Source organism: Bufo bufo, chromosome 2 (genome assembly GCF_905171765.1).
Source record: "Bufo bufo chromosome 2, aBufBuf1.1, whole genome shotgun sequence".
NCBI lineage: Eukaryota > Metazoa > Chordata > Amphibia > Anura > Bufonidae > Bufo > Bufo bufo.
In genome coordinates this window covers 120,986,797-121,009,075 of record NC_053390.1, presented here as the reverse complement: position 1 = coordinate 121,009,075, position 22,279 = coordinate 120,986,797, and the positions used below count along the sequence as shown (strand labels likewise).

The following is a 22,279-nucleotide window of genomic DNA, read 5'->3' as shown; positions in this document are numbered from 1 at the left end:
TTGCTTTACAATACAACCCTCTTTTTTTCCCCAAATACGTTCATTCTTCTATAAATATGTGCCAATTCTCTACGAGGACGATAAATTACATCATATACTATTAGAAGGTTGTAGAGTAGCATATAAAAAGGAGCCTACAATAGGCCAAAGAATCGCACCTAGCGACATCAAGACCAACAATAAACAAACCACACGGTTGCATAGCGCAGCTTTTTATCCCTGTGGCAACCATCCCTGCAAAAACGTATGTACAGTCCACCAAGGAGTTTTTACACAGAAAATAAAACAAAATATAAAATAAAAAATTATATTCATTGTAACACTGAAGGTATCATCTATAAGATCACGTGTACAACCTGCAACTTGCTATATATAGGGAGCACCATAATAAAACTAAAAATATGTTTTCTAATGCATTTAACCACTTACCGTCACGCTAACGCCGAAAGGCGTCATTTCTGCGGCGCTCCCAGGTCACACTAACGCCGATTGACGCCATCTCGCGTGAGCCGAGATTTCCTGTGAACGCGCGCATACAGGCGCGCGCGCTCACAGGAACGGAAGGTAAGAGAGTTGATCTCCAGCCTGCCAGCGGCGATCGTTCGCTGGCAGGCTGGAGATGTGATTTTTTTTAACCCCTAACAGGTATATTAGACGCTGTTTTGATAACAGCGTCTAATATACCTGCTACCTGGTCCTCTGGTGGTCCCCTTTGTTTGGATCGATCACCAGAGGACACAGGTAGCTCAGTAAAGTAGCACCAAGCACCACTACACTACACTACACCCCCCCCCCCGTCACTTATTAAGCCCTTATTAGCCCCTGATCACCCCATATAGACTCCCTGATCACTCCCCTGTCATTGATTACCCCCCTACACAAGGACAGGACCCGGCACCAGAAATTGGACCAGCCCTGCCAATCGTGTATGCCCGGCCCTAAGACTTGACAAAGGAGTATTTTTACTCCGAAACGCGTTGTCACCTGAACAAATAAATATTTCCAAAAAGACGACCTTCGCTATTGTGGTTTTGCGCCAAAAGGTATCACAGTGTGTACAAGCTAGTACACAGCCCTTATACGTGATTACCCCCCTGTCATTAATCACACCCCTGAAAAGCTCCATTCAGATGTCCGCATGATTTTTACGGATCCACTGATAGATGGATCGGATCCGCAAAACGCACACGGACGTCTGAATGGAGCCTTACAGGGGCGTGATCAATGACTGTGGTGATCACCCCATATAGACTCCCTGATCACCCCCTGTCATTGATTACACCCCTGTCATTGATCACACCCCTGTAAAGCTCCATTCAGACGTCCGCATGATTTTTACGGATCCACTGATAGATGGATCGGATCCGCAAAACACATACAGGCGTCTCCCTGGAGCCTTCCAGGGGGGGTGATCACCCCATATAGACTCCCTGATCACCCCCCTGTCAGGCTGCATTCAGATGTCCGTATGATTTTTACGGATCCACGGATACATGGATCAGATCCGCAAAACACATACGGACATCTGAATGGAGCCTTACAGGGGCATGATCAATGACTGTGGTGATCACCCCATATAGACTCCCTGATCACCCCCCTGTCATTGATCACCCCCCCCTGTCATTGATCACCCCCCTGTCATTGATCACACCCCTGTAAAGCTCCATTCAGACGTCCGCATGATTTTTACGGATCCACTGATAGATGGATCGGATCCGCAAAACGCATACGGACGTCTGAATGGAGCCTTACAGAGGCGTGATCAATGACTGTGGTGATCACCCCCCTATCATTGATTACCCCCCTGTCATTGATAACCCCCTGTAAAGCTCCATTCAGACGTCCGCATGATTTTTACGGATCCACTGATAGATGGATCGGATCCGCAAAACGCATACGGACGTCTGAATGGAGCCTTACAGGGGCATGATCAATGACTGTGGTGATCACCCCATATAGACTCCCTGATCACCCCCCTGTCATTGATTACCCCCCTGTCATTGATCACCCCCCTGTAAAGCTCCATTCAGACGTCCGCATGATTTTTACGGATCCACTGATAGATGGATCGGATCCGCAAAACACATACAGGCGACTCCCTGGAGCCTTCCAGGGGGGGTGATCACCCCATATAGACTCCCTGATCACCCCCCTGTCATTGATCACCCCCCCTGTCAGGCTGCATTCAGATGTCTGTATGATTTTTACGGATCCACGGATACATGGATCGGATCCGCAAAACACATACGGACATCTGAATGGAGCCTTATAGGGGGGTGATCAATGACAGGGGGGTGATCACCCCATATAGACTCCCTGATCACCCCCCTGTCATTGATCACCCCCCTGTCATTGATCACCCCCCTGTAAGGCTCCATTCAGACATTTTTTTGGCCCAAGTTAGCGGAATTTATTTTTTTTTTTTCTTACAAAGTCTCATATTCCACTAACTTGTGTCAAAAAATAAAATCTCACATGAACTCACCATACCCCTCACGGAATCCAAATGCGTAAAATTTTTTAGACATTTATATTCCAGACTTCTTCTCACGCTTTAGGGCCCCTAGAATGCCAGGGCAGTATAAATACCCCACATGTGACCCCATTTCGGAAAGAAGACACCCCCAGGTATTCCGTGAGGGGCATATTGAGTCCATGAAAGATTGAAATTTTTGTCCCAAGTTAGCGGAAAGGGAGACTTTGTGAGAAAAAAATAAAAAATATCAATTTCCGCTAACTTGTGCCAAAAAACAAAATTTCTATGAACTCGCCATGCCCCTCATTGAATACCTTGGGGTGTCTTCTTTCCAAAATGGGGTCACATGTGGGGTATTTATACTGCCCTGGCATTCTAGGGGCCCCAAAGCATGAGAAGAAGTCTGGTATCCAAATGTCTAAAAATGCCCTCCTAAAAGGAATTTGGGCACCTTTGCGCATCTAGGCTGCAAAAAAGTGTCACACATCTGGTATCGCCATACTCAGGAGAAGTTGGGGAATGTGTTTTGGGGTGTCATTTTACATATACCCATGCTGGGTGAGAGAAATATCTTGGTCAAATGCCAACTTTGTATAAAAAAATGGGAAAAGTTGTCTTTTGCCAAGATATTTCTCTCACCCAGCATGGGTATATGTAAAATGACACCGCAAAACACATTCCCCAACTTCTCCTGAGTACGGAGATACCAGATGTGTGACACTTTTTTGCAGCCTAGGTGGGCAAAGGGGCCCATATTCCAAAGAGCACCTTTCGGATTTCACAGGTCATTTACCTACTTACCACACATTAGGGCCCCTGGAAAATGCCAGGGCAGTATAACTACCCCACAAGTGACCCCATTTTGGAAAGAAGACACCCCAAGGTATTCCGTGAGGGGCATGGCGAGTTCCTAGAATTTTTTATTTTTTGTCACAAGTTAGTGGAAAATGATGATTTATTATTTTTTTTTCATACAAAGTCTCATATTCCACTAACTTGTGACAAAAAATAAAAACTTCCATGAACTCACTATGCCCATCAGCGAATACCTTGGGGTCTCTTCTTTCCAAAATGGGGTCACTTGTGGGGTAGTTCTACTGCCCTGGCATTCTAGGGGCCCAAATGTGTGGTAAGGAGTTTGAAATCAAATTCTGTAAAAAATGACCAGTGAAATCCGAAAGGTGCTCTTTGGAATATGGGCCCCTTTGCCCACCTAGGCTGCAAAAAAGTGTCACACATCTGGTATCTCTGTATTCAGGAGAAGTTGAGGAATGTGTTTTGGGGTGTCTTTTTACATATACCCATGCTGGGTGAGATAAATATCTTGGTCAAATGCCAACTTTGTATAAAAAAATGGGAAAAGTTGTCTTTTGCCAAGATATTTCTCTCACCCATCATGGGTATATGTAAAATGACACCCCAAAACACATTCCCCAACTTCTCCTGAGTACGGAGATACCAGATGTGTGACACTTTTTTGCAGCCTAGGTGGGAAAAGGGGCCCATATTCCAAAGAGCACCTTTCGGATTTCACAGGTCATTTACCTACTTACCACACATTAGGGCCCCTGGAAAATGCCAGGGCAGTATAACTACCCCACAAGTGACCCCATTTTGGAAAGAAGACACCCCAAGGTATTCCGTGAGGGGCATGGCGAGTTCCTAGAATTTTTTATTTTTTGTTACAAGTTAGTGGGAAATGATGATTTTTTATTTATTTTTTTTTCATACAAAGTCTCATATTCCACTAACTTGTGACAAAAAATAAAAACTTCCATGAACTCACTATGCCCATCAGCGAATACCTTGGGGTCTCTTCTTTCCAAAATGGGGTCACTTGTGGGGTAGTTCTACTGCCCTGGCATTCTAGGGGCCCAAATGTGTGGTAAGGAGTTTGAAATCAAATTCTGTAAAAAATGACCAGTGAAATCCGAAAGGTGCTCTTTGGAATATGGGCCCCTTTGCCCACCTAGGCTGCAAAAAAGTGTCACACATCTGGTATCTCCGTACTCAGGAGAAGTTGGGGAATGTGTTTTGGGGTGTCATTTTACATATACCCATGCTGGGTGAGAGAAATATATTGGCAAATGACAACTTTTCCCATTTTTTTATACAAAGTTGGCATTTGACCAAGATATTTATCTCACCCAGCATGGGTATATGTAAAAAGACACCCCAAAACACATTCCTCAACTTCTCCTGAATACAGAGATACCAGATGTGTGACACTTTTTTGCAGCCTAGGTGGGCAAAGGGGCCCATATTCCAAAGAGCACCTTTCGGATTTCACTGGTCATTTTTTACAGAATTTGATTTCAAACTCCTTACCACACATTTGGGCCCCTAGAATGCCAGGGCAGTAGAACTACCCCACAAGTGACCCCATTTTGGAAAGAAGAGACCCCAAGGTATTTCGTGATGGGCATAGTGAGTTCATAGAACTTTATATTTTTTGTCACAAGTTAGTGGAATATGAGACTTTGTAAGAAAAAAAAAAAAAAAAATCATCATTTTCCGCTAACTTGTGACAAAAAATAAAAAGTTCTATGAACTCACTATGCCCATCAGCGAATACCTTAGGGTGTCTACTTTCCGAAATGGGGTCATTTGTGGGGTGTTTGTACTGTCTGGCCATTGTAGAACCTCAGGAAACATGACAGGTGCTCAGAAAGTCAGAGCTGCTTCAAAAAGCGGAAATTCACATTTTTGTACCATAGTTTGTAAACGCTATAACTTTTACCCAAACTATTTTTTTTTTACCCAAACATTTTTTTTTTATCAAAGACATGTAGAACAATAAATTTAGAGCAAAATTTATATATGGATCTCGTTTTTTTTTGCAAAATTTTACAACTGAAAGTGAAAAATGTCATTTTTTTGCAAAAAAATCGTTAAATTTCGATTAATAACAAAAAAAGTAAAAATGTCAGCAGCAATGAAATACCACCAAATGAAAGCTCTATTAGTGAGAAGAAAAGGAGGTAAAATTCATTTGGGTGGTAAGTTGCATGACCGAGCAATAAACCGCTAAAGTTGTGGAGTGCCGATTTGTAAAAAAGGGCCTGGTCTTTAGGGGGGTATAAACCTGTGGTCCTTAAGTGGTTAAATTATATATCCAATAAAAACAAAAACCGAAGCGTTTCCAGAGCGTCTAAACACTTCATAGAAAGACATGAAAGAAGAAAAGCTTCCCTTCAAATCATTGGCATTGAAAAAGTTCTACCTCATAGGAGAGGGGGTGATTTAAAAAAAACTCACATTAGAAAGGGAAGCGTACTAGATTTTCACTTTAAATACTGTGTATCCACATGGAATGAACTACCGCTCAGATATTTTGCTACATTATTAATATTTATTTATTACATGTCATGCATACTTGTGTAATTTGCTTTGTGAATGGAATCATGCACAACTATAAACATGAACTAAATGGTTAACATATCAGGGGTTTTGGCAATAATAAAAAATGTAAGTAGAGCAGTTTACAGCTGAGATCGTTTGTGATTTAGCGCCTCCCGTTTCATTTAAATAGTGCATTTTATACTATCTTGATCTATGATTAAGACCTGTATAGGTTGAAACACGTCAAATGTTTTACAAGAGGAAAATTGTTCTGTACATTTTAACAGAAGAAATAAAGATTTTCTTGGTTTTACTGGCTAGATCCATTTCGGTTTTGTTGCTATTTTTCCCTCCCTGCTTGCCATTTTTTACCTATAGACCTTTGTTTTTTTGTGACATCACAAGAATAAACATAGACATGCTAAAAATGGCAGGTGCTAAAACACTATATGGTCAAAAACGTCTTGAAAAACACTACAAAAACTGCTGAGTCAGATGTTTTTTGCAGGTGGGGGGATGGCTGGGGGTGGTGAGGTAGAATAGGGAATTTTGGCCCAAAAAAATGAACAAAATGTGTGTGTGAAGAAAGGGTAAATTACTCTTACCGGTAATTGTATTTTCCAATAGGCGGTGTCCCCGCCTCCAGGACAGGAAACAACGAGGAAGCACAGGATTTAAGGAGCCTCCTCCCCTTACCTTACCAGTCAATAAGAGAGGACACAGAAGTGATGCAGAAAAAATTATATATTATAGTAAACAAATTACATCATTCGTCTACATTCAAAATTTGGGAGGGAAACCAGTGCCGTTGTGGAGGCTATTGGAAAATCCAATTACCGGTAAGAGTAATTTACCCTTTTCCCCGGCGCCTCCACAACGGCATTCCCAGGAGGACTAACAGAGTAATCAAATATCAGGGGGGGGGGCTATAGCAGATAGAACTTTACGACCAAAGGACAAGTCCTGATCCCTTACTACGTCTAGCTTATAGTGCCTGAAAAAAGTCATAGGATTGGCCCATGTGGCGGCCTTGCAGATTTGTTCCAGAGGGACTGCTTTCGTCTCTGCCCAGGATGAGGCCACTGCCCTTGTAGAATGAGCCCTCAATACCTCTGGTGGCTGACAGTTCTTGGTAACGTAGGCAGAGGATATTACGTTCCTAATCCATCTAGCTATGGTTAATTTGCTAGCTGCTTGCCCCTTATTAGGGCCCTGAAATTGCAGAAAAAGGCGGTCCGATTTTCTTAGCGGCTTAGTGGCCTGTAGGTAAGAAAGGACTGATCTCCTGACGTCCAGATTATGAAGAGTTCCCTCTGAGTCAGTAGATGGAGACTGAAAAAACGAAGGTAGGGAGACTTCCTGTTCCTGATGAAATCTGGATACCACCTTTGGGAGAAAGGCAGGACAGTGCCTGAGGATTATACGATCATCCAGAATTGTAAGATAGGGAGGCTTGCAAGAAAATGCTTGAATTTCCCCAACTCTTCTGGCAGAGGTTATGGCAACTAAAAAAAACGTCTTCATGGTGAGGAGCCTTAGAGGGATATTATCAATTGGCTCAAACGGAGGAGTAGTGAGAACAGACAGAACTAGGCCCAAGTCCCAGGGAGGAACCACCGGACGGGGGAAGAAGGAAGTTCTTACTGCCCCCTTCAAAAAACGTTTGATCAGAGGGGAATCTGTCAGTTTTACGTCCAAGAAGGCGCTGAGCGCGGAGATCTGTACTTTTAGAGTTGACGGGCGGAGGCCTTTTTCCAACCCAGCTTGCAGGAACTGGAGGACCTGAGGAACATCAGGAAAATCCACACTTCCCAAAAAGGACAAGAAGGCATTCCAGGTTCTCAAGTAGATCCGGGAAGTTATGGGTTTCCTGCTTTTTAGCATCGTGGAAATAACCGCATCTGACAGGCCTTTCCGTTTTAGCAGGAGGCGTTCAGATTCCAGGCCGTCAAACTGAGTTGCTTTACACTGGGATGATTTATTGGTTCCTGGTGGAGTAGGTCTGGGTTTGACGGCAGTGTCCAATAAACTCCGGCTGATAGTTTGAGCAGGAGTGGAAACCAAGCCCTTCTTGGCCAGAAGGGGGCCACCATAATTACATGGACCCTCTCTTCCTGAGTTTTTACTAGGACTCTTGGAATGAGACTGAATGGAGGGAAGGCATAAAGGAGCTGTTTTGGCCACAGCCGGGAGAGGGCGTCTAGCCATACCGGATGATCTTTTTGCGAGAGGGAACAGAATTTTGTGACCTGCCTGTTGCTTTTGGTGGCAAACAGATCTAACACTGGGGTCCCCCACATCTGGCAGATCTGGCTGAAAACGTGGTGATTTAGGGACCATTCGGTTTCTCTTATGAGATGTCGACTGAGATAATCGGCCACCACGTTCTTTTCCCCCTTGATATGTACCGCCGAAAGGGACAGAAGGTTTCTTTCTGCCCAACAAAAAATGCTTTTTGATACTTCCGCCAGTGAGCGACTTCTGGTTCCCCCTTGTTTGTTTACGTACGCCACAACTGTAGTGTTGTCCGTCAATATTTTTACGTGCTTTGGGGAGGCAGTTTTGAAAAGGGAAAGGAGAACTCTGTGGACAGCTGACAGTTCTTTTAAATTTGAGGAGGCGTCCTGCATGTTTTTTCCCAGGATCCCTGAACTACTGATCCTGAGGAATGGCCTCCCCACCCTGAGTTGCTGGCGTCTGTTGTAATGACCATAACATCTTTTGGGCGCCAGTGAACCCCTACGCTCAGGTTTCCCTTTATTCTCCACCAAGTTAGTGACTGTTTTACCTGTCTGGGAACGTGAATTTTTCTGTCTAGAGATGAGTTCTTTCCGTCCCATGAGGATAGGAGAAAGGCCTGAAGGGCTCTTGTGTGACTTTGGGCCCACCTTACTGACGGGATTGCGGCCGTTAGCAGCCCCAGTACAGCCATGATGTCTCTTATCGAGGACCGATCCCTGCTGGAAAAAAAGAGACACTGTTTGGATTAAGTGAGATTGTTTGTCCTGAGGAAGGAAAGACATTAGATGCCTTGAGTCCAACAGCACCCCTAAAAATACCTTTTCCTGATTGGGGATAAGGTCTGATTTTTTTGGATTTATTATCCACCCTAGATCTGTAAGACAGTCCTTGAGGCGTGATTGTAGAAGTTGGCGCGACTCCGCAAACACCAGAAAGTCGTCCAGGTATGGAACGATCTGTACCCCCTGAAGGTGAAGAAATTTTGTGACTTCTGGGAGCAGAGGATAGGCCGAAAGGAAGGGCTGTGAACTGAAAATGGGACAATTTTCCTTGATAATAAATTGCAATCCTTAGAAAACACTGATGCCTGTGGTATATTGGGACGTGGTAATAAGCGTCCTGAAGGTCGACAGTGGCCATAAAGCAGTCCTGCGGAAGGATCTGTGTGGTAGATTTTATGGTCTCCATTTTGAATCTCTTGTAAATGATGGATTTGTTTAAGGACTTTAAATTTATTATTAGGCGAAAGGAGCTGTTTGTTTTTTTAATCAAAAATATAGGGGAATAGAATCCTTTGCCGTGTTGTTCTTCTGGTACAGGGATGAGGACTCCTTTGAGGAGTAACGTAGTTATCTCTGACTCTAAGGACGCCTGTTTGTCGGGCTGCTGTATTTGGTTGATAAAAAAATGTTTTGGGGGTGGGGAAACAAATTCTAGCTTTAGGCCTTCTCTTATGGTACGAGTGACCCAAGGGGAGGCATAAATTTTTTGCCAGGCGGAGGAGAATTGTTTTAGTCTGCCTCCTACCTGGATCAGCATGTCACTGGGTAGGGCGGGTAGAGGCCTCTGGCTTAAAAAGGTATCCCCTTCCTCTACCTCTAGAAGGTTGCCATCTTTTTGATCCATCCCTTTTACTTTGATCCGCTCTAGACCTTTTTTGATTTTGAAAGGAACGCCTCTGTTGATAGTACCGATTATCAGATGGGAACCCTTTTTTTCTGTCGGAGGCCTTCTCCAGAATATCGTCAAGAGCGGAGCCAAATAACCTATCTCCCTCACATGGGATGGAGCATAGGCGGTTCTTAGATCCTGCGTCCCCCGTCCAGGAACGGAGCTATACCGCCCTACGGGTCGCATTGGTTAAAGCACTGCTCCTTGCAGAGAGTTTAACCAAGTCGGCCGAGGCATCCGCTAGAAAATTAGATGCTCTCTTTAGGGTGGGAAGGGAGTTCAAGATTTCCTCTCTGGACGTACCCCCTGACAGATTGCTCTCTAGCTGATCTAGCCACACTGAGAGGGTTCTGGCCGTACAAGTGGACGCTATGCTGGGGCGCAACATTGCAGTATTTGTCTCCCAGTATTTCCTTAATAGATTTTCACATTTTTTGTCCATCGGATTTTTCAGGAGACCCATATCCTCAAAAGGGCAGCGAGGATTTCTTTGAAATACGGGCCACCGGGGCATCTATTTTGGGAGTTTTGTCCCACAAATCAGAGTCGGACTCTGAAAAGGGGTATTTGCACTTGAAGGCGGCTGATACAGTCCACCTTTTATTAGGATCCCTCCATTCCCTGGAAATAAGGGCTTTAATATTATTGTGGATGGGATGGACCCCAACCCCTGAAAAATCTGATCGTGAAGGGACTGAGTCTCTTTCACATCCTCCAAATTTAGGGTAGATTTGATATCTTTCAGTAGGGATTGTGTTTCTTCAGGAAAGCACATAGGCCTCCCTGCAGCCTCCTCAGAGGATAAGGAGACCTGATCATCCAGTAACTCCCCTTCATCCAGATCCACTTGGTCTAATATTTCCAGATTTAGGGAACGGGAAGGCCCAGGGGAAAGCGCCAATTGTCTGGAATCAGCCGCAGCCTTAATTTCTTCTCTAATAAGGGTTCGCATGGACTCCACAAAGGAAGGGGATTCTTCTGAGATGACTCTTTCAATACATCTGGGGCAAAGGGTCTTTTTTGGATCCGACACCAAGCCTTTACGGCAACCACCACACTTTTTGCGCCCCGAATCCCCTTTGGGTTTAAGCTTTCTGGACTCACTGTCCTAAAGGGAATAAAACAAACTTTGTATAGGACAAAGGAGGGACCCAGAGTAAGGGTGGTGAGGGGTCAGTATAGTAACATTACAGACACCCAGCGTGAAGGGGGAGGAGAGGTCAGGACTCCTTAACCCTATATATCTATGTGGAAACATATAAAAGCATAGGGATAACTCCCCCTGGGAGGAGGCTTACCGGGCTTAGGGCCGAAACAGCGGGATCACCGGAGCGCTTTGACGATTCTCTGTCGCTGGAAGGCATCTCTGCAGATCGGCGGTGGTGATGGATGTGAGCTTCCTTTTAAATTTCCCGCCGCGCGCAGGAGCCGTCTTCCCGCGAGAATCTCTTGCCCAAGGAGATCTTGTTCCGGTGACGTCACAACGCCCGATCCCGCGCGAGTTCCGGTGGACTCGCAAGCCCGGGGATGCCTGAAATTAGGACTTACTCCGCAGGATCGAGGAAGGGAGGCAATGCGTCCCTGGAGCCCCCAATCCCTGCACCAACCCTCCTGAACCACAGGGAAAAAACCAGGCTGGTGCGGTATCTAAATTCCACGCACGTCCGAGGACAGGAAACAACGACTGGTAAGGTAAGGGGAGGAGGCTCCTTAAATCCTGTGCTTCCTCGTTGTTTCCTGTCCTGGAGGCGGGGACACCCTCCTGGGAATGCCGTTGTGGAGGCGCCGGGGAAAACCCTAAAAAATTTTTTTTTTTGTTCAGGTAAACTTGACTGAACTAGATCCTAGCGAAGCCACTGGCTAGAATTAATACATTACTGCTGACTACCTGAACCAATTTACCATCTTAAGTCAACAGGAATAATAGGTGTTAAAGGGGTTGTCCCCTTTTGTAATATTGATGACCTATCCTCAGGATTGGTCAGCCGATCAGCTGTTTGAAGAGAAAGCAGCGCTCTTCAATTTTTACCTGCTTGCTGTTGCAACCGCAGCGGTAAGATGTAATTGCAGCTCAGCTGTCCTGTTCATTTCTATGGGACGGCTCCTTCCTATTCCCTTGAAGCCAGAGTCGTCCCATAGAACTGAATGGAACAGATGAGCTGTAATTAAACGGCTCACAACTGCGGTTGCAATGAAGGGAAGACAGCACTCATATGAATCCTTATTGATCTAACATTTATCCTCTATCTTGTAGATAAAGTTGCTGCAACCAGGATACGCCTTTAAAGGATTTCTCCCATTGGCTAAGATCAGAATAATCCTCGTAATTGGTGGCCAGGGGTGACCAGAGTCATGGAAACAGCCGTACCAGCTGTGCCACACTGCTTCCATAACTCCCACAGAATTGAAAAAGAGCAATGCTGTTTTCAGTACTAAGGAGTTATGGAATCTCCCTGTCGTTTTGCAGATGCTGTGAGTCAATCTTCTAGCCATCACAATTTGGCCCTTGTCGCTCAGTTCCTTATGCATGCTTATTTTTCCTGCTTCCAATACTGTACATCAGATTCAATTATCGACTGTTCACATGAACTTAACCACCTCAGCCCATATAGCTTAAACACCCTTAATGACCAGGCCACTTTTTACACTTCTGACCTACAGTACTTTCACCGTTTATTGCTCGGTCATGCAACTTACCACCCAAATGAATTTTACCTCCTTTTCTTCTCACTAATAGAGCTTTCATTTGGTGGTATTTCATTGCTGCTGACATTTTTACTTTTTTTTGTTATTAATCGAAATTTAACGATTTTTTTTGCAAAAAAATGACATTTTTCACTTTCAGGTGTAAAATTTTGCAAAAAAAACTACATCCATATATAAATTTTTCTCTAAATTTATTGTTCTACATGTCTTTGATAAAAAAAAAATGTTTGGGTAAAAAAAAAAATGGTTTGGGTAAAAGTTATAGCATTTACAAACTATGGTACAAAAATGTGAATTTCCGCTTTTTGAAGCAGCTCTGACTTTGAGCACCTGTCATGTTTCCTGAGGTTCTACAATGCCCAGACAGTACAAACACCCCACAAATGACCCCATTTCGGAAAGTAGACACCCTAAGGTATTCGCTGATGGGCATAGTGAGTTCATAGAACTTTTTATTTTTTGTCACAAGTTAGTGGAAAATGATGATTTTTTTTTTTTTCATACAAAGTCTCATATTCCACTAACTTGTGACAAAAAATAAAAACTTCTATGAACTCACTCTGCCCATCAGCGAATACCTTGGGGTGTCTTCTTTCCAAAATGGGGTCACTTGTGGGGTAGTTATACTGCCCTGGCATTCTAGGGGCCCAAATGTGTGGTAAGTAGTTTGAAATCAAAATGTGTAAAAAATGGCCGTTGAAATCCGAAAGGTGCTCTTTGGAATGTGGGCCCCTTTGCCCACCTAGGCTGCAAAAAAGTGTCACACATGTGGTATCTCCGTACTCAGGAGAAGTTGGGCAATGTGTTTTGGGGTGTCATTTTACATATACCCATGCTGGGTGAGATAAATATCTTGGTCAAATGCCAACTTTGTATAAAAAAATGGGAAAAGTTGTCTTTTGCCAAGATATTTCTCTCACCCAGCATGGGTATATGTAAAAAGACACCCCAAAACACATTGCCCAACTTCTCCTGAGTACAGGGATACTAGATGTGTGACACTTTTTTGCAGCCTAGGTGGGCAAAGGGGCCCACATTCCAAAGAGCACCTTTCGGATTTCACTGGCTATTTTTTACAGATTTTGATTTCAAACCACTTCTCACGCATTCGGCCCCTAAAATTCCAGGGCAGTATAACTACCCCACAAGTGACCCCATTTTGGAAAGAAGACACCCCAAGGTATTTCGTGATGGGCATAGTGAGTTCATGGAAGTTTTTATTTTTTGTCACAAGTTAGTGGAATATGAGACTTTGTAGGTAAAAAAAAAAAATAATCATCATTTTCCGCTAACTTGTGACAAAAAATATAAAATTCTAGGAACTCGCCATGCCCCTCACGGAATACCTTGGGGTGTCTTCTTTCCAAAATGGGGTCACTTGTGGGGTAGTTATACTGCCCTGGCATTCTAGGGGCCCTAATGTGTGGTAAGTAGGTAAATGACCTGTGAAATCCGAAAGGTGCTCTTTGGAATGTGGGCCCCTTTGCCCACCTAGGCTGCAAAAAAGTGTCACACATGTGGTATCGCCGTATTCAGGAGAAGTTGGGCAATGTGTTTTTTTTTTGGCACAAGTTAGCGGAAATTGATATATATATATTTTTTTCTCACAAAGTCTCCCTTTCCGCTAACTTGGGACAAAAATTTCAATCTTTCATGGACTCAATATGCCCCTCACGGAATACCTTGGGGTGTCTTCTTTCCGAAATGGGGTCACATGTGGGGTAATTATACTGCCCTGGCATTCTAGGGGACCTAAAGCGTGAGAAGAAGTCTGGAATATAAATATCTAAAAAATTTTACGCATTTGGATTCCGTGAGGGGTATGGTGAGTTCATGTGAGATTTTATTTTTTGACACAAGTTAGTGGAATATGAGACTTTGTAAGAAAAAAAATTTCCGCTAACTTGGACCAAAAAAATGTCTGAATGGAGCCTTACAGGGGGGTGATCAATGACAGGGGGGTGATCAGGGAGTCTATATGGGGTGATCACCCCCCTGTCAGGCTCCATTCAGACATCCGTATGTGTTTTGCGGATCCGATCCATGTATCAGTGGATCCGTAAAAATCATACGGACATCTGAATGCAGCCTTACAGGGGGGTGATCAATGACAGGGGGGTGATCAGGGAGTCTATATGGGGTGATCACCCCCCTGTCATTGATCACCCTCCTGTAAGGCTCCATTCAGACGTCCGTATGTGTTTTGCGGATCCGATCCATGTATCAGTGGATCCGTAAAAATCATACGGACATCTGAATGCAGCCTTACAGGGGGGTGATCAATGACAGGGGGGTGATCAATGACAGGGGGGTGATCAGGGAGTCTATATGGGGTGATCACCCCCCTGTAAGGCTCCATTCAGATGTCCGTATGTGTTTTGCGGATCCGATCCATGTATCAGTGGATCCGTAAAAATCATACGGACATCTGAATGCAGCCTTACAGGGGGGTGATCAATGACAGGGGGGTGATCAGGGAGTCTATATGGGGTGATCACCCCCCTGTAAGGCTCCATTCAGATGTCCGTATGTGTTTTGCGGATCCGATCCATGTATCAGTGGATCCGTAAAAATCATACGGACATCTGAATGCAGCCTTACAGGGGGGTGATCAATGACAGGGGGGTGATCAGGGAGTCTATATGGGGTGATCACCCCCCTTGTAAGGCTCCATTCAGATGTCCGTATGTGTTTTGCGGATCCGATCCATGTATCAGTGGATCCGTAAAAATCATACGGACATCTGAATGCAGCCTTACAGGGGGGTGATCAGGGAGTCTATATGGGGTGATCACCCCCCTGTAAGGCTCCATTCAGACGTCCGTATGCGTTTTGCGGATTCGATCCATGTATCAGTGGATCCGTAAAAATCATACGGACATCTGAATGGAGCCTTACAGGGGGGTGATCAATGACAGGGGGGTGATCAGGGAGTCTATATGGGGTGATCAGGGGTTCATAAGGGATTAATAAGTGACAGGGGGGGTGTAGTGTAGTGGTGTTTGGTGCTACTTTACTGAGCTACCTGTGTCCTCTGGTGGTCGATCCAAACAAAAGGGACCACCAGAGGACCAGGTAGCAGGTATATTAGACGCTGTTATCAAAACAGCATCTAATATACCTGTTAGGGGTTAAAAAAATCACATCTCCAGCCTGCCAGCGAACGATCGCCGCTGGCAGGCTGGAGATCCACTTGCTTACCTTCCGATCCTGTGAACGCGCGCGCCCGTGTGCGCGTGTTCACAGGAAATCTCGCGTCTCGCGAGATGACGCATATATGCGTGACTGTGCGCAGGGCTGCCGCCTCCGGAACGCGATCCTGCGTTAGGCGGTCCGGAGGCGGTTAATAAATAAAATAATAATAAAAAAAATCACGTGTTGACAAGTGCAATTGGAACAAGATAATCGATGTTATTCTTTTTACCGTGTAATATATAGACACAGGATACTGAAAGTTTTTTAGTTTCTGCATTTTCATTTTTCTTCCCCATATTTCATTGAGCCATAACTTTTTTATTTTTCCGTTCATATATTCATATGAGGGCTTATTTTTTGCGGGACAAGTTATATTTTTTAATGCTACCATTTAATGTGGCATACAATGTATTGGGAAGCGGGAAAAAATGGGGTTGAATTGGAAAAAAATAACGCAATTCCTCCACTGTTTTATGGGTTTTGTCCCTACGGCGTTCCCTGTGCGGCAAAACTACCCTGTGACCTTCATTCTTTGGGTTAGTACGATTACAACGATACCACATATGTATAAGTTTTTATGTCTAAATAGTGTGAAAATAAATTAAAACTTTTTTTTACATCACCATATTCTGACCCCTGTGGGGATTCGCTCTGGTAGTTAGGACTAGCAGATGCAGTATAGAGGCAAAGTACACAGTTCTTGAATCAAACAGCGGTGTTTATTCACACATTGGTGTAAACCAAAATGCAGATAAGGTGTATCACAAAACGCAGGTGGCTTGGTGTTTGTTCACACACAAGGAAAGTCCATACAATAAAAGTCACCTTTTCTCCTGGGTGTTAATTCACACCCGTTTAGCAGTTCAGCCTCATCAAGTCCATAGGTGGCCTGTTCGCCTTTAGAGGGGCCCGAGTCCTCCAGCCCGGCTCAAACCTCAAATCCCAGCACAGCCCTCAGTTCACAGACTCCTGAGCTCCACTGTTAGAGGGAGGTAAATCCACCACACCTGGCAGTGCTGGCTGGTTTTTATGCCTGGGAAAACCTGGCCTGGAACATGGGGAGTAGTCACCACCCAGCACTTTGCCTACTCCCAGTAAGAGCCGTCCCGGATCAGCTGTGACAGTCATGCTAACTCTCAAGGTGTCAATTAGCAATAGCTGCTGCTGACACATAAAATGCCGACTCTTACTTCACCAAGGCCAGGAACCTCGGTGACACATACCTTCCATCCACAATGATTCCAGGTACCTTCTTACACCCCCATAACTTTTTTTTTTATAGTTATATCTACTGAGCTATATGGGGGCTAATTGCAGGACGATCTGTAGTTTTTATTGATACCATTTTGGAGTGTGTGTGGCTTCTTGATCACATTTTATTAAATTTTTGGGGGTAAGAGAATCGGCCATTTTTACCCTTTCTTCCGTTATGCCAGGCATGCTCAACCTGCGGCCCTCCAGCTGTTGTACAACTATAACTCCCACAATGCCCTGCTGTAGGCTGATAGCTGTAGGCTGTTCGGGCATGCTGGGAGTTATAGTTTTGCAACAGCTGGAGGGCTGCAGGTTGAGCATGCCTGCGTTATGCCATTCACCATGTTGGAAAAATATTTTTATACTTCAATAGTACAGGCGTTTTCGGAGGGGTTTTTATTCTGTACCATCATGTTTCAAATAGATGCCACCTGCTGTCCAAAATAAGAATTGCAGCTCAAATAACCTGGGTCTCTTCAGAGAGACCCAGTGTATTGAATTCAATTACCGGCATCCTCTGCAGCCAATGAAGCGCGCGCTTCTGGGTTTTTGAGCTTTTAGATGCCTTGATCACGGCATCTAAAGACTTCAATGACCGCAATCGGCATTATTGTCGGTCGCGGTCATTAGCTGCGGGTCTCGGCTGCACGCACAAGAGGGCACCATGTTTACCAAACACATGTATGGCGCTGGTAGCGAAAGGGTTAAAGAGTGGCTGTACTTTCACACAATTTAAGTTCACTTAATAGAGAATGGTGTAACTAGCAAACCTCTAAATCACTTCATTTGAAAAATATGCCGGCATCCACCTGAAAAAAAAAAGCTGTAAAGTCATGGCTCACTTCCACCTAAGTTTCAGTTTACTGCCTTTTGGCAGACAAGAATCCTCAGAAGATGGTTTACAGGAAATAGGGGGGTCTTAAAGCTAGCTGAGATCCTAAGCCTGATAAAAGAACTGCTTCTAAACAACAAAGGCGCCTGCTGCTTTTCTGTAAGTGTGATTTATCCCTCATCATCTTTCTGGGTTCCCTTGAAGAAAACAAAGTGCAAAGTAAGGGAAGTGAGGTTACTGTATACAGAGAGACATCCCCTGCTTATGAGAGAAATGCATCTAGCTGTGTTGCTGAAACAGGGAATAATAAGGCTTTAAGAGACTTTAGGGAAGCCCATACATAAAATGCTGTGCAGTGTTAAGACATAATACAGTTTCTTCGTTATTTAGAAAAGTTTCACAAGTTAAATGTTTTTTTTTTTTTCAAGGAAGAAGAAACCAGTCAATCGTTACCTAATTTTTTTTTTTTTTATGTTCATGATTTCAATTAGAAATTAGGAGCCACGTGACAAATACACAAGTGTATTATTTCTACAGCTTCTTAAATGGTGACTCCGACTGCAATCGTTTTGCTTTGAGGACTGACATGAGCTGAAGCTATATCAATGCTGCATCATTCATGTCCCTTGTGCCTAATTTTTCACGTATATTAGGGTTCCTATTCCACTTTATATTCAGCACAATCATAAAGTATGCATTCAGTGCATCTCTAGTGTCTAGGTCTCTTTCACCCCAATGAATTCCACATTAGCTTTCGTGTATCAAGATGAATGATCAGATGATTTGGAGTTCAGTAATTCTTTCAGTTCTTTAGTACTCTGAATATTCCAAGCTGTTTGAAATGTCCCCATCTTCTTCCTGTCAAAAAATAAAATTGGTTAACAACTGATTTTCTAGGGGAAAGAAACAGATCCTATAGTAGAATGATCATTTGAGAACTAGAAAAATAAAAAAAAATAAAAAAATAAAAACTTAAAAGAGTCTAAAACTTACATGGGAAAATATTGCTGTTAGAAATCGGGATACAGTGACTGCAGTTGAAAGTGAAAGTAAAAGCAGGTTTTACTCTGTTTATTCCCAACTCGATTTCTAACAGTGATATCTCCTGTTTCTTTTGTGCTAATGCTGTTATTTTTGTGATTGTCCATATTGCCTCCCTTGCTGGCTTGATTCATTTTTCCATCACATTATACACTGCTCGTTTCCAGAGGTTACGACCACCGTGCAATGCATTAGTGGTGGTCGTGCTTGAACACTATGGATGCCTTGGATGAACCCTTGGATGCCACGGTCAGCACTGCACTGACTGTGGCATCTAAGAGGTTAATCTGTCAGCAATGCTGAATACAGCAGGAGCCTAGCTGTCAGTAAGAGCCAGACCCCTGTACTGATTAAGTGGACACTTGTACCTGCTCAATCAGTGCGACGTACATGTACAGCGGAATGCTGGAATCCACTTCCCGCAGTGTTGTACATGTATGGCGCATGTCAGGAAGGGGTTAAACAGCACCTGTCACATACTCACAGAACTAAAACTGGCAGCATACATTTACAGCCACCTCTTCACTGGTTCCAACAGTTTTTCTTCTACCCCCTTCCTTTACCGCAACTCCACTTGCTAGTTTTGCCACCTTTTACTAGTGAATAGTGGGTGGGCGGTCTCTAACTCTCAGTGTTAATGGCTGAGGTAATCTTCCACTGATACTGAGCAGTGGAGACCACCACCTTGCAATCCACTTCTATCGACCACTGAAAATCCCGATATCGATTGTGTGTGAATAGCGTGCAAGAACATGACATGTCCTTTAAAGGCTATGTACACTCTTGGGGGCATTTTTTTTATTATTACATTATACTTATTTTGAGGTAAAAAAATATTTTTTTCAATTGGTCTTTATTAACAATATGGAGTCCTTTTTTGTGTACAGAGCTGAAATGCTCTACTTGCTGCCTGTGGAATTTCTGTCTTTTCCTTCATCTGAGGAGCAGGCGGACTTCTTATCTGTGCTCTCTCACATCATAAACACTCACTGATAAGAATGTGACTTAAAGGGCTTCTGTCACCCCCCATTGTGCAATTTTCATTAGCAGACATTAGCTATTTGCTAATGTCAGCTGAGTGCAATCATACATGTCCTGTCCTACCTTTGTCTGTGGATTATTTCTTGTAAAAATCATACTTTTATCATATGCAAATATCTTCACTACCAGCAAGTTGGGCGTGTACTTGCTGGTAGCCGCCGCATCTGCCGCTTCTAGACACGCTCCATCTCCTCTTGATAGACAGGGCCAGCGAGCGCTCTCCTCCTCCCGCTGGCCCCGTCTGCTGCTGAATTCCCACGCCTGTGCCGTAACGTTCCTCAATTGGCGCAGGCGTACTGAGTGAAGGACGCGCGCTTGCCAGCTCCTTCCTCAGTGCGCCTGCGCCGATTACGTCACACTACACCCGGAAGAAAAGACTGCCGATTATCGCTGATGCCGGCAGTCTTCTCTTCCGGGTGTAGTGTGACGTAATCGGCGCAGGCACACTGAGGAAGGAGCTGGCAAGCGCGTCATTCACTCAGTACGCCTGCGCCGATCGAGGAATGTTACGGCGCAGGAATTCAGCAGCAGACGGGGCCAGCGGGAGGAGGAGAGCGCTCACTGGCCCTGTCTATTAAGAGGAGATGGGGCGTGTCTAGAAGCGGCAGATGCGGCGGCTACCAGCAAGTACACGCCCAACTTGCTGGTAGTGAAGATATTTGCATATGATAAAAGTATGATTTTTACAAGAAATAAGCCACAGACAAAGGTAGGACATGTATGATTGCACTCAGCTGACATTAGCAAATAGCTAATGTCGGCTAATGAAAATTGCACAATGGGGGGTGACAGAAGCCCCCCATAATGAGTGTTTCTGACCTCTCAGTAGTTTAGAGAAGAGGCTTATTAGATGACCAGCACAAAGTGAAAGTGAAAGTACCAGTCACACAGTTAAAAAAACTGTTAACCCTTTGGGACTAAACAGCTCAATATTTTTAAATAAAGGCCAATTGAAAATATGATTTCTAGCAAAAAATAAGTTAAATGCAATTATAAAAAGGTTTTACTCCAAAGGTGTACATAGCCTTTAATTAATAAATAATTACATAAGGATCAGGAGCTCTGCTTTTGTTTGACTATCCTGTCTCATCAGTAGAAAAGATAAAACTGTACTGACAGAATGATTTATGAGTGCGACGTGTAAAATATAGTGTATTGGTGATATGTTTACCTTTTCATCTCCACTAACCCCTCCAGCTCTTTAGATTTACAAGCTGCTTTCTTTAAAACTTCCTCTGGGACGTTAGCCAGTTTAGCAACATTCAATCCATAACTCCTTGCAGCAACTCCTCGAGCTATCTGATATAAAAATGTGATATGCTCTGGCTTATCTGCAACTTCATACTCTGCAGAAACAGAAAAAAAACACACAGCACACGGTCATGCACACAACAGAAGACAGCTCAAATTAAGAGCAGTCAGATCACGTATATATCTAAACGGTGCAAAGTGGTTAATGCTAAAACAACAGCAAAATGCACTAAATACAGACAACATACAGGAAATGACTAGCAAACAGTATGTGCATGAGGCTTGATAAAAGGCGAAAAATATACAGATACAGGCGGCCAAAAGCTCCATGAAGAGATAGGTGTAGGCACCTGCCTACCTTGTTGCTCTTGAAATGATGCACACAATGTAGTTTTCATTGCAAATTATTCAATTATTTCAGTTGGATATACACACATTATAACAGGAAGACGATGAGTCCATATTAATCCATAAGTGTCAACGGCTTAGGACATAGATTTGTTCCATGAATCGATCCAGAGTCAGAAACTCACACGGAGGACTACTCTTGGGCTCCTGACAGATCAACAACTTAAAGTGATGAAGTGAGGCGAGCTGATTTGTGTTACATTTGCTGCCGGCAAGTTCTTCCAGCCATCACAGCTCACTGATGGAGGTTTCAGAAAGAGACGTCATGGTGAGACAATCCTTTTGTGCGAATTTCCAAGACACATACCCTACATTGTAATTCCAAAGATTGGCTGGATTTTGGACAAATATATTCATCTCACCTCAATGGATGTAGGACCAATTAACAGGACCAAGTACTTACAGACCATAGAGTATTACTTCTAAAAAGCATTATTTATATTATTTGATATAATTATGCCCATTCTTCAAAAATGGACACCACATTTATGTACATGTGCTCTGCAGCTGAATGTGGTATAATGTTTCCCCTGCCAGCAGCTATAGGCGTTGTGTGATAGTTAGAAAGAAAGAACGTATTGTAATATAACATTTGAACCAGAGGCTCCACTTGAAACCTCCATCACAAATTTCAGCAGATTTATGGCGTACCTCCGATTTTAGATTTAAAGGGCATCAGATTTGTACCTATGAAGCTGGCTGACCTGTTGCATGTGCGCTTGGCAGCTGAAGACATCTGTGTGGGTCCCATGTTTATATGTGCCCGCATTGGGGAGAAAAATTATGTTCAAATATATGCAAACGAGCCTCTAGGAGCAATG

General features: G+C 43.8%; 1 protein-coding gene across 3 annotated transcripts in view; it reads right to left on the bottom strand.

Annotated features, from left to right (window-relative positions):
- Nucleotides 1-17,771: 17,771 nt before the first annotated feature.
- MSH3 (mutS homolog 3) overlaps nucleotides 17,772-22,279 on the bottom strand; it is a 211,618-nt gene continuing 207,110 nt past the window's right edge. The window contains exons 23-24 of one of the 3 annotated variants that reach the window (XM_040421493.1): nucleotides 20,971-21,145; nucleotides 17,772-18,575 (exon numbers count right to left, since the gene is read on the bottom strand). In XM_040421493.1, coding sequence (XP_040277427.1) covers nucleotides 18,479-18,575; nucleotides 20,971-21,145 — 272 coding nt within the window. In that variant the 3' untranslated portion in view covers nucleotides 17,772-18,478. The remainder of the gene's footprint in view (nucleotides 18,576-20,970; nucleotides 21,146-22,279) is intronic. The other 2 variants (XM_040421494.1, XR_005776986.1) reach the window with 2 other exon arrangements.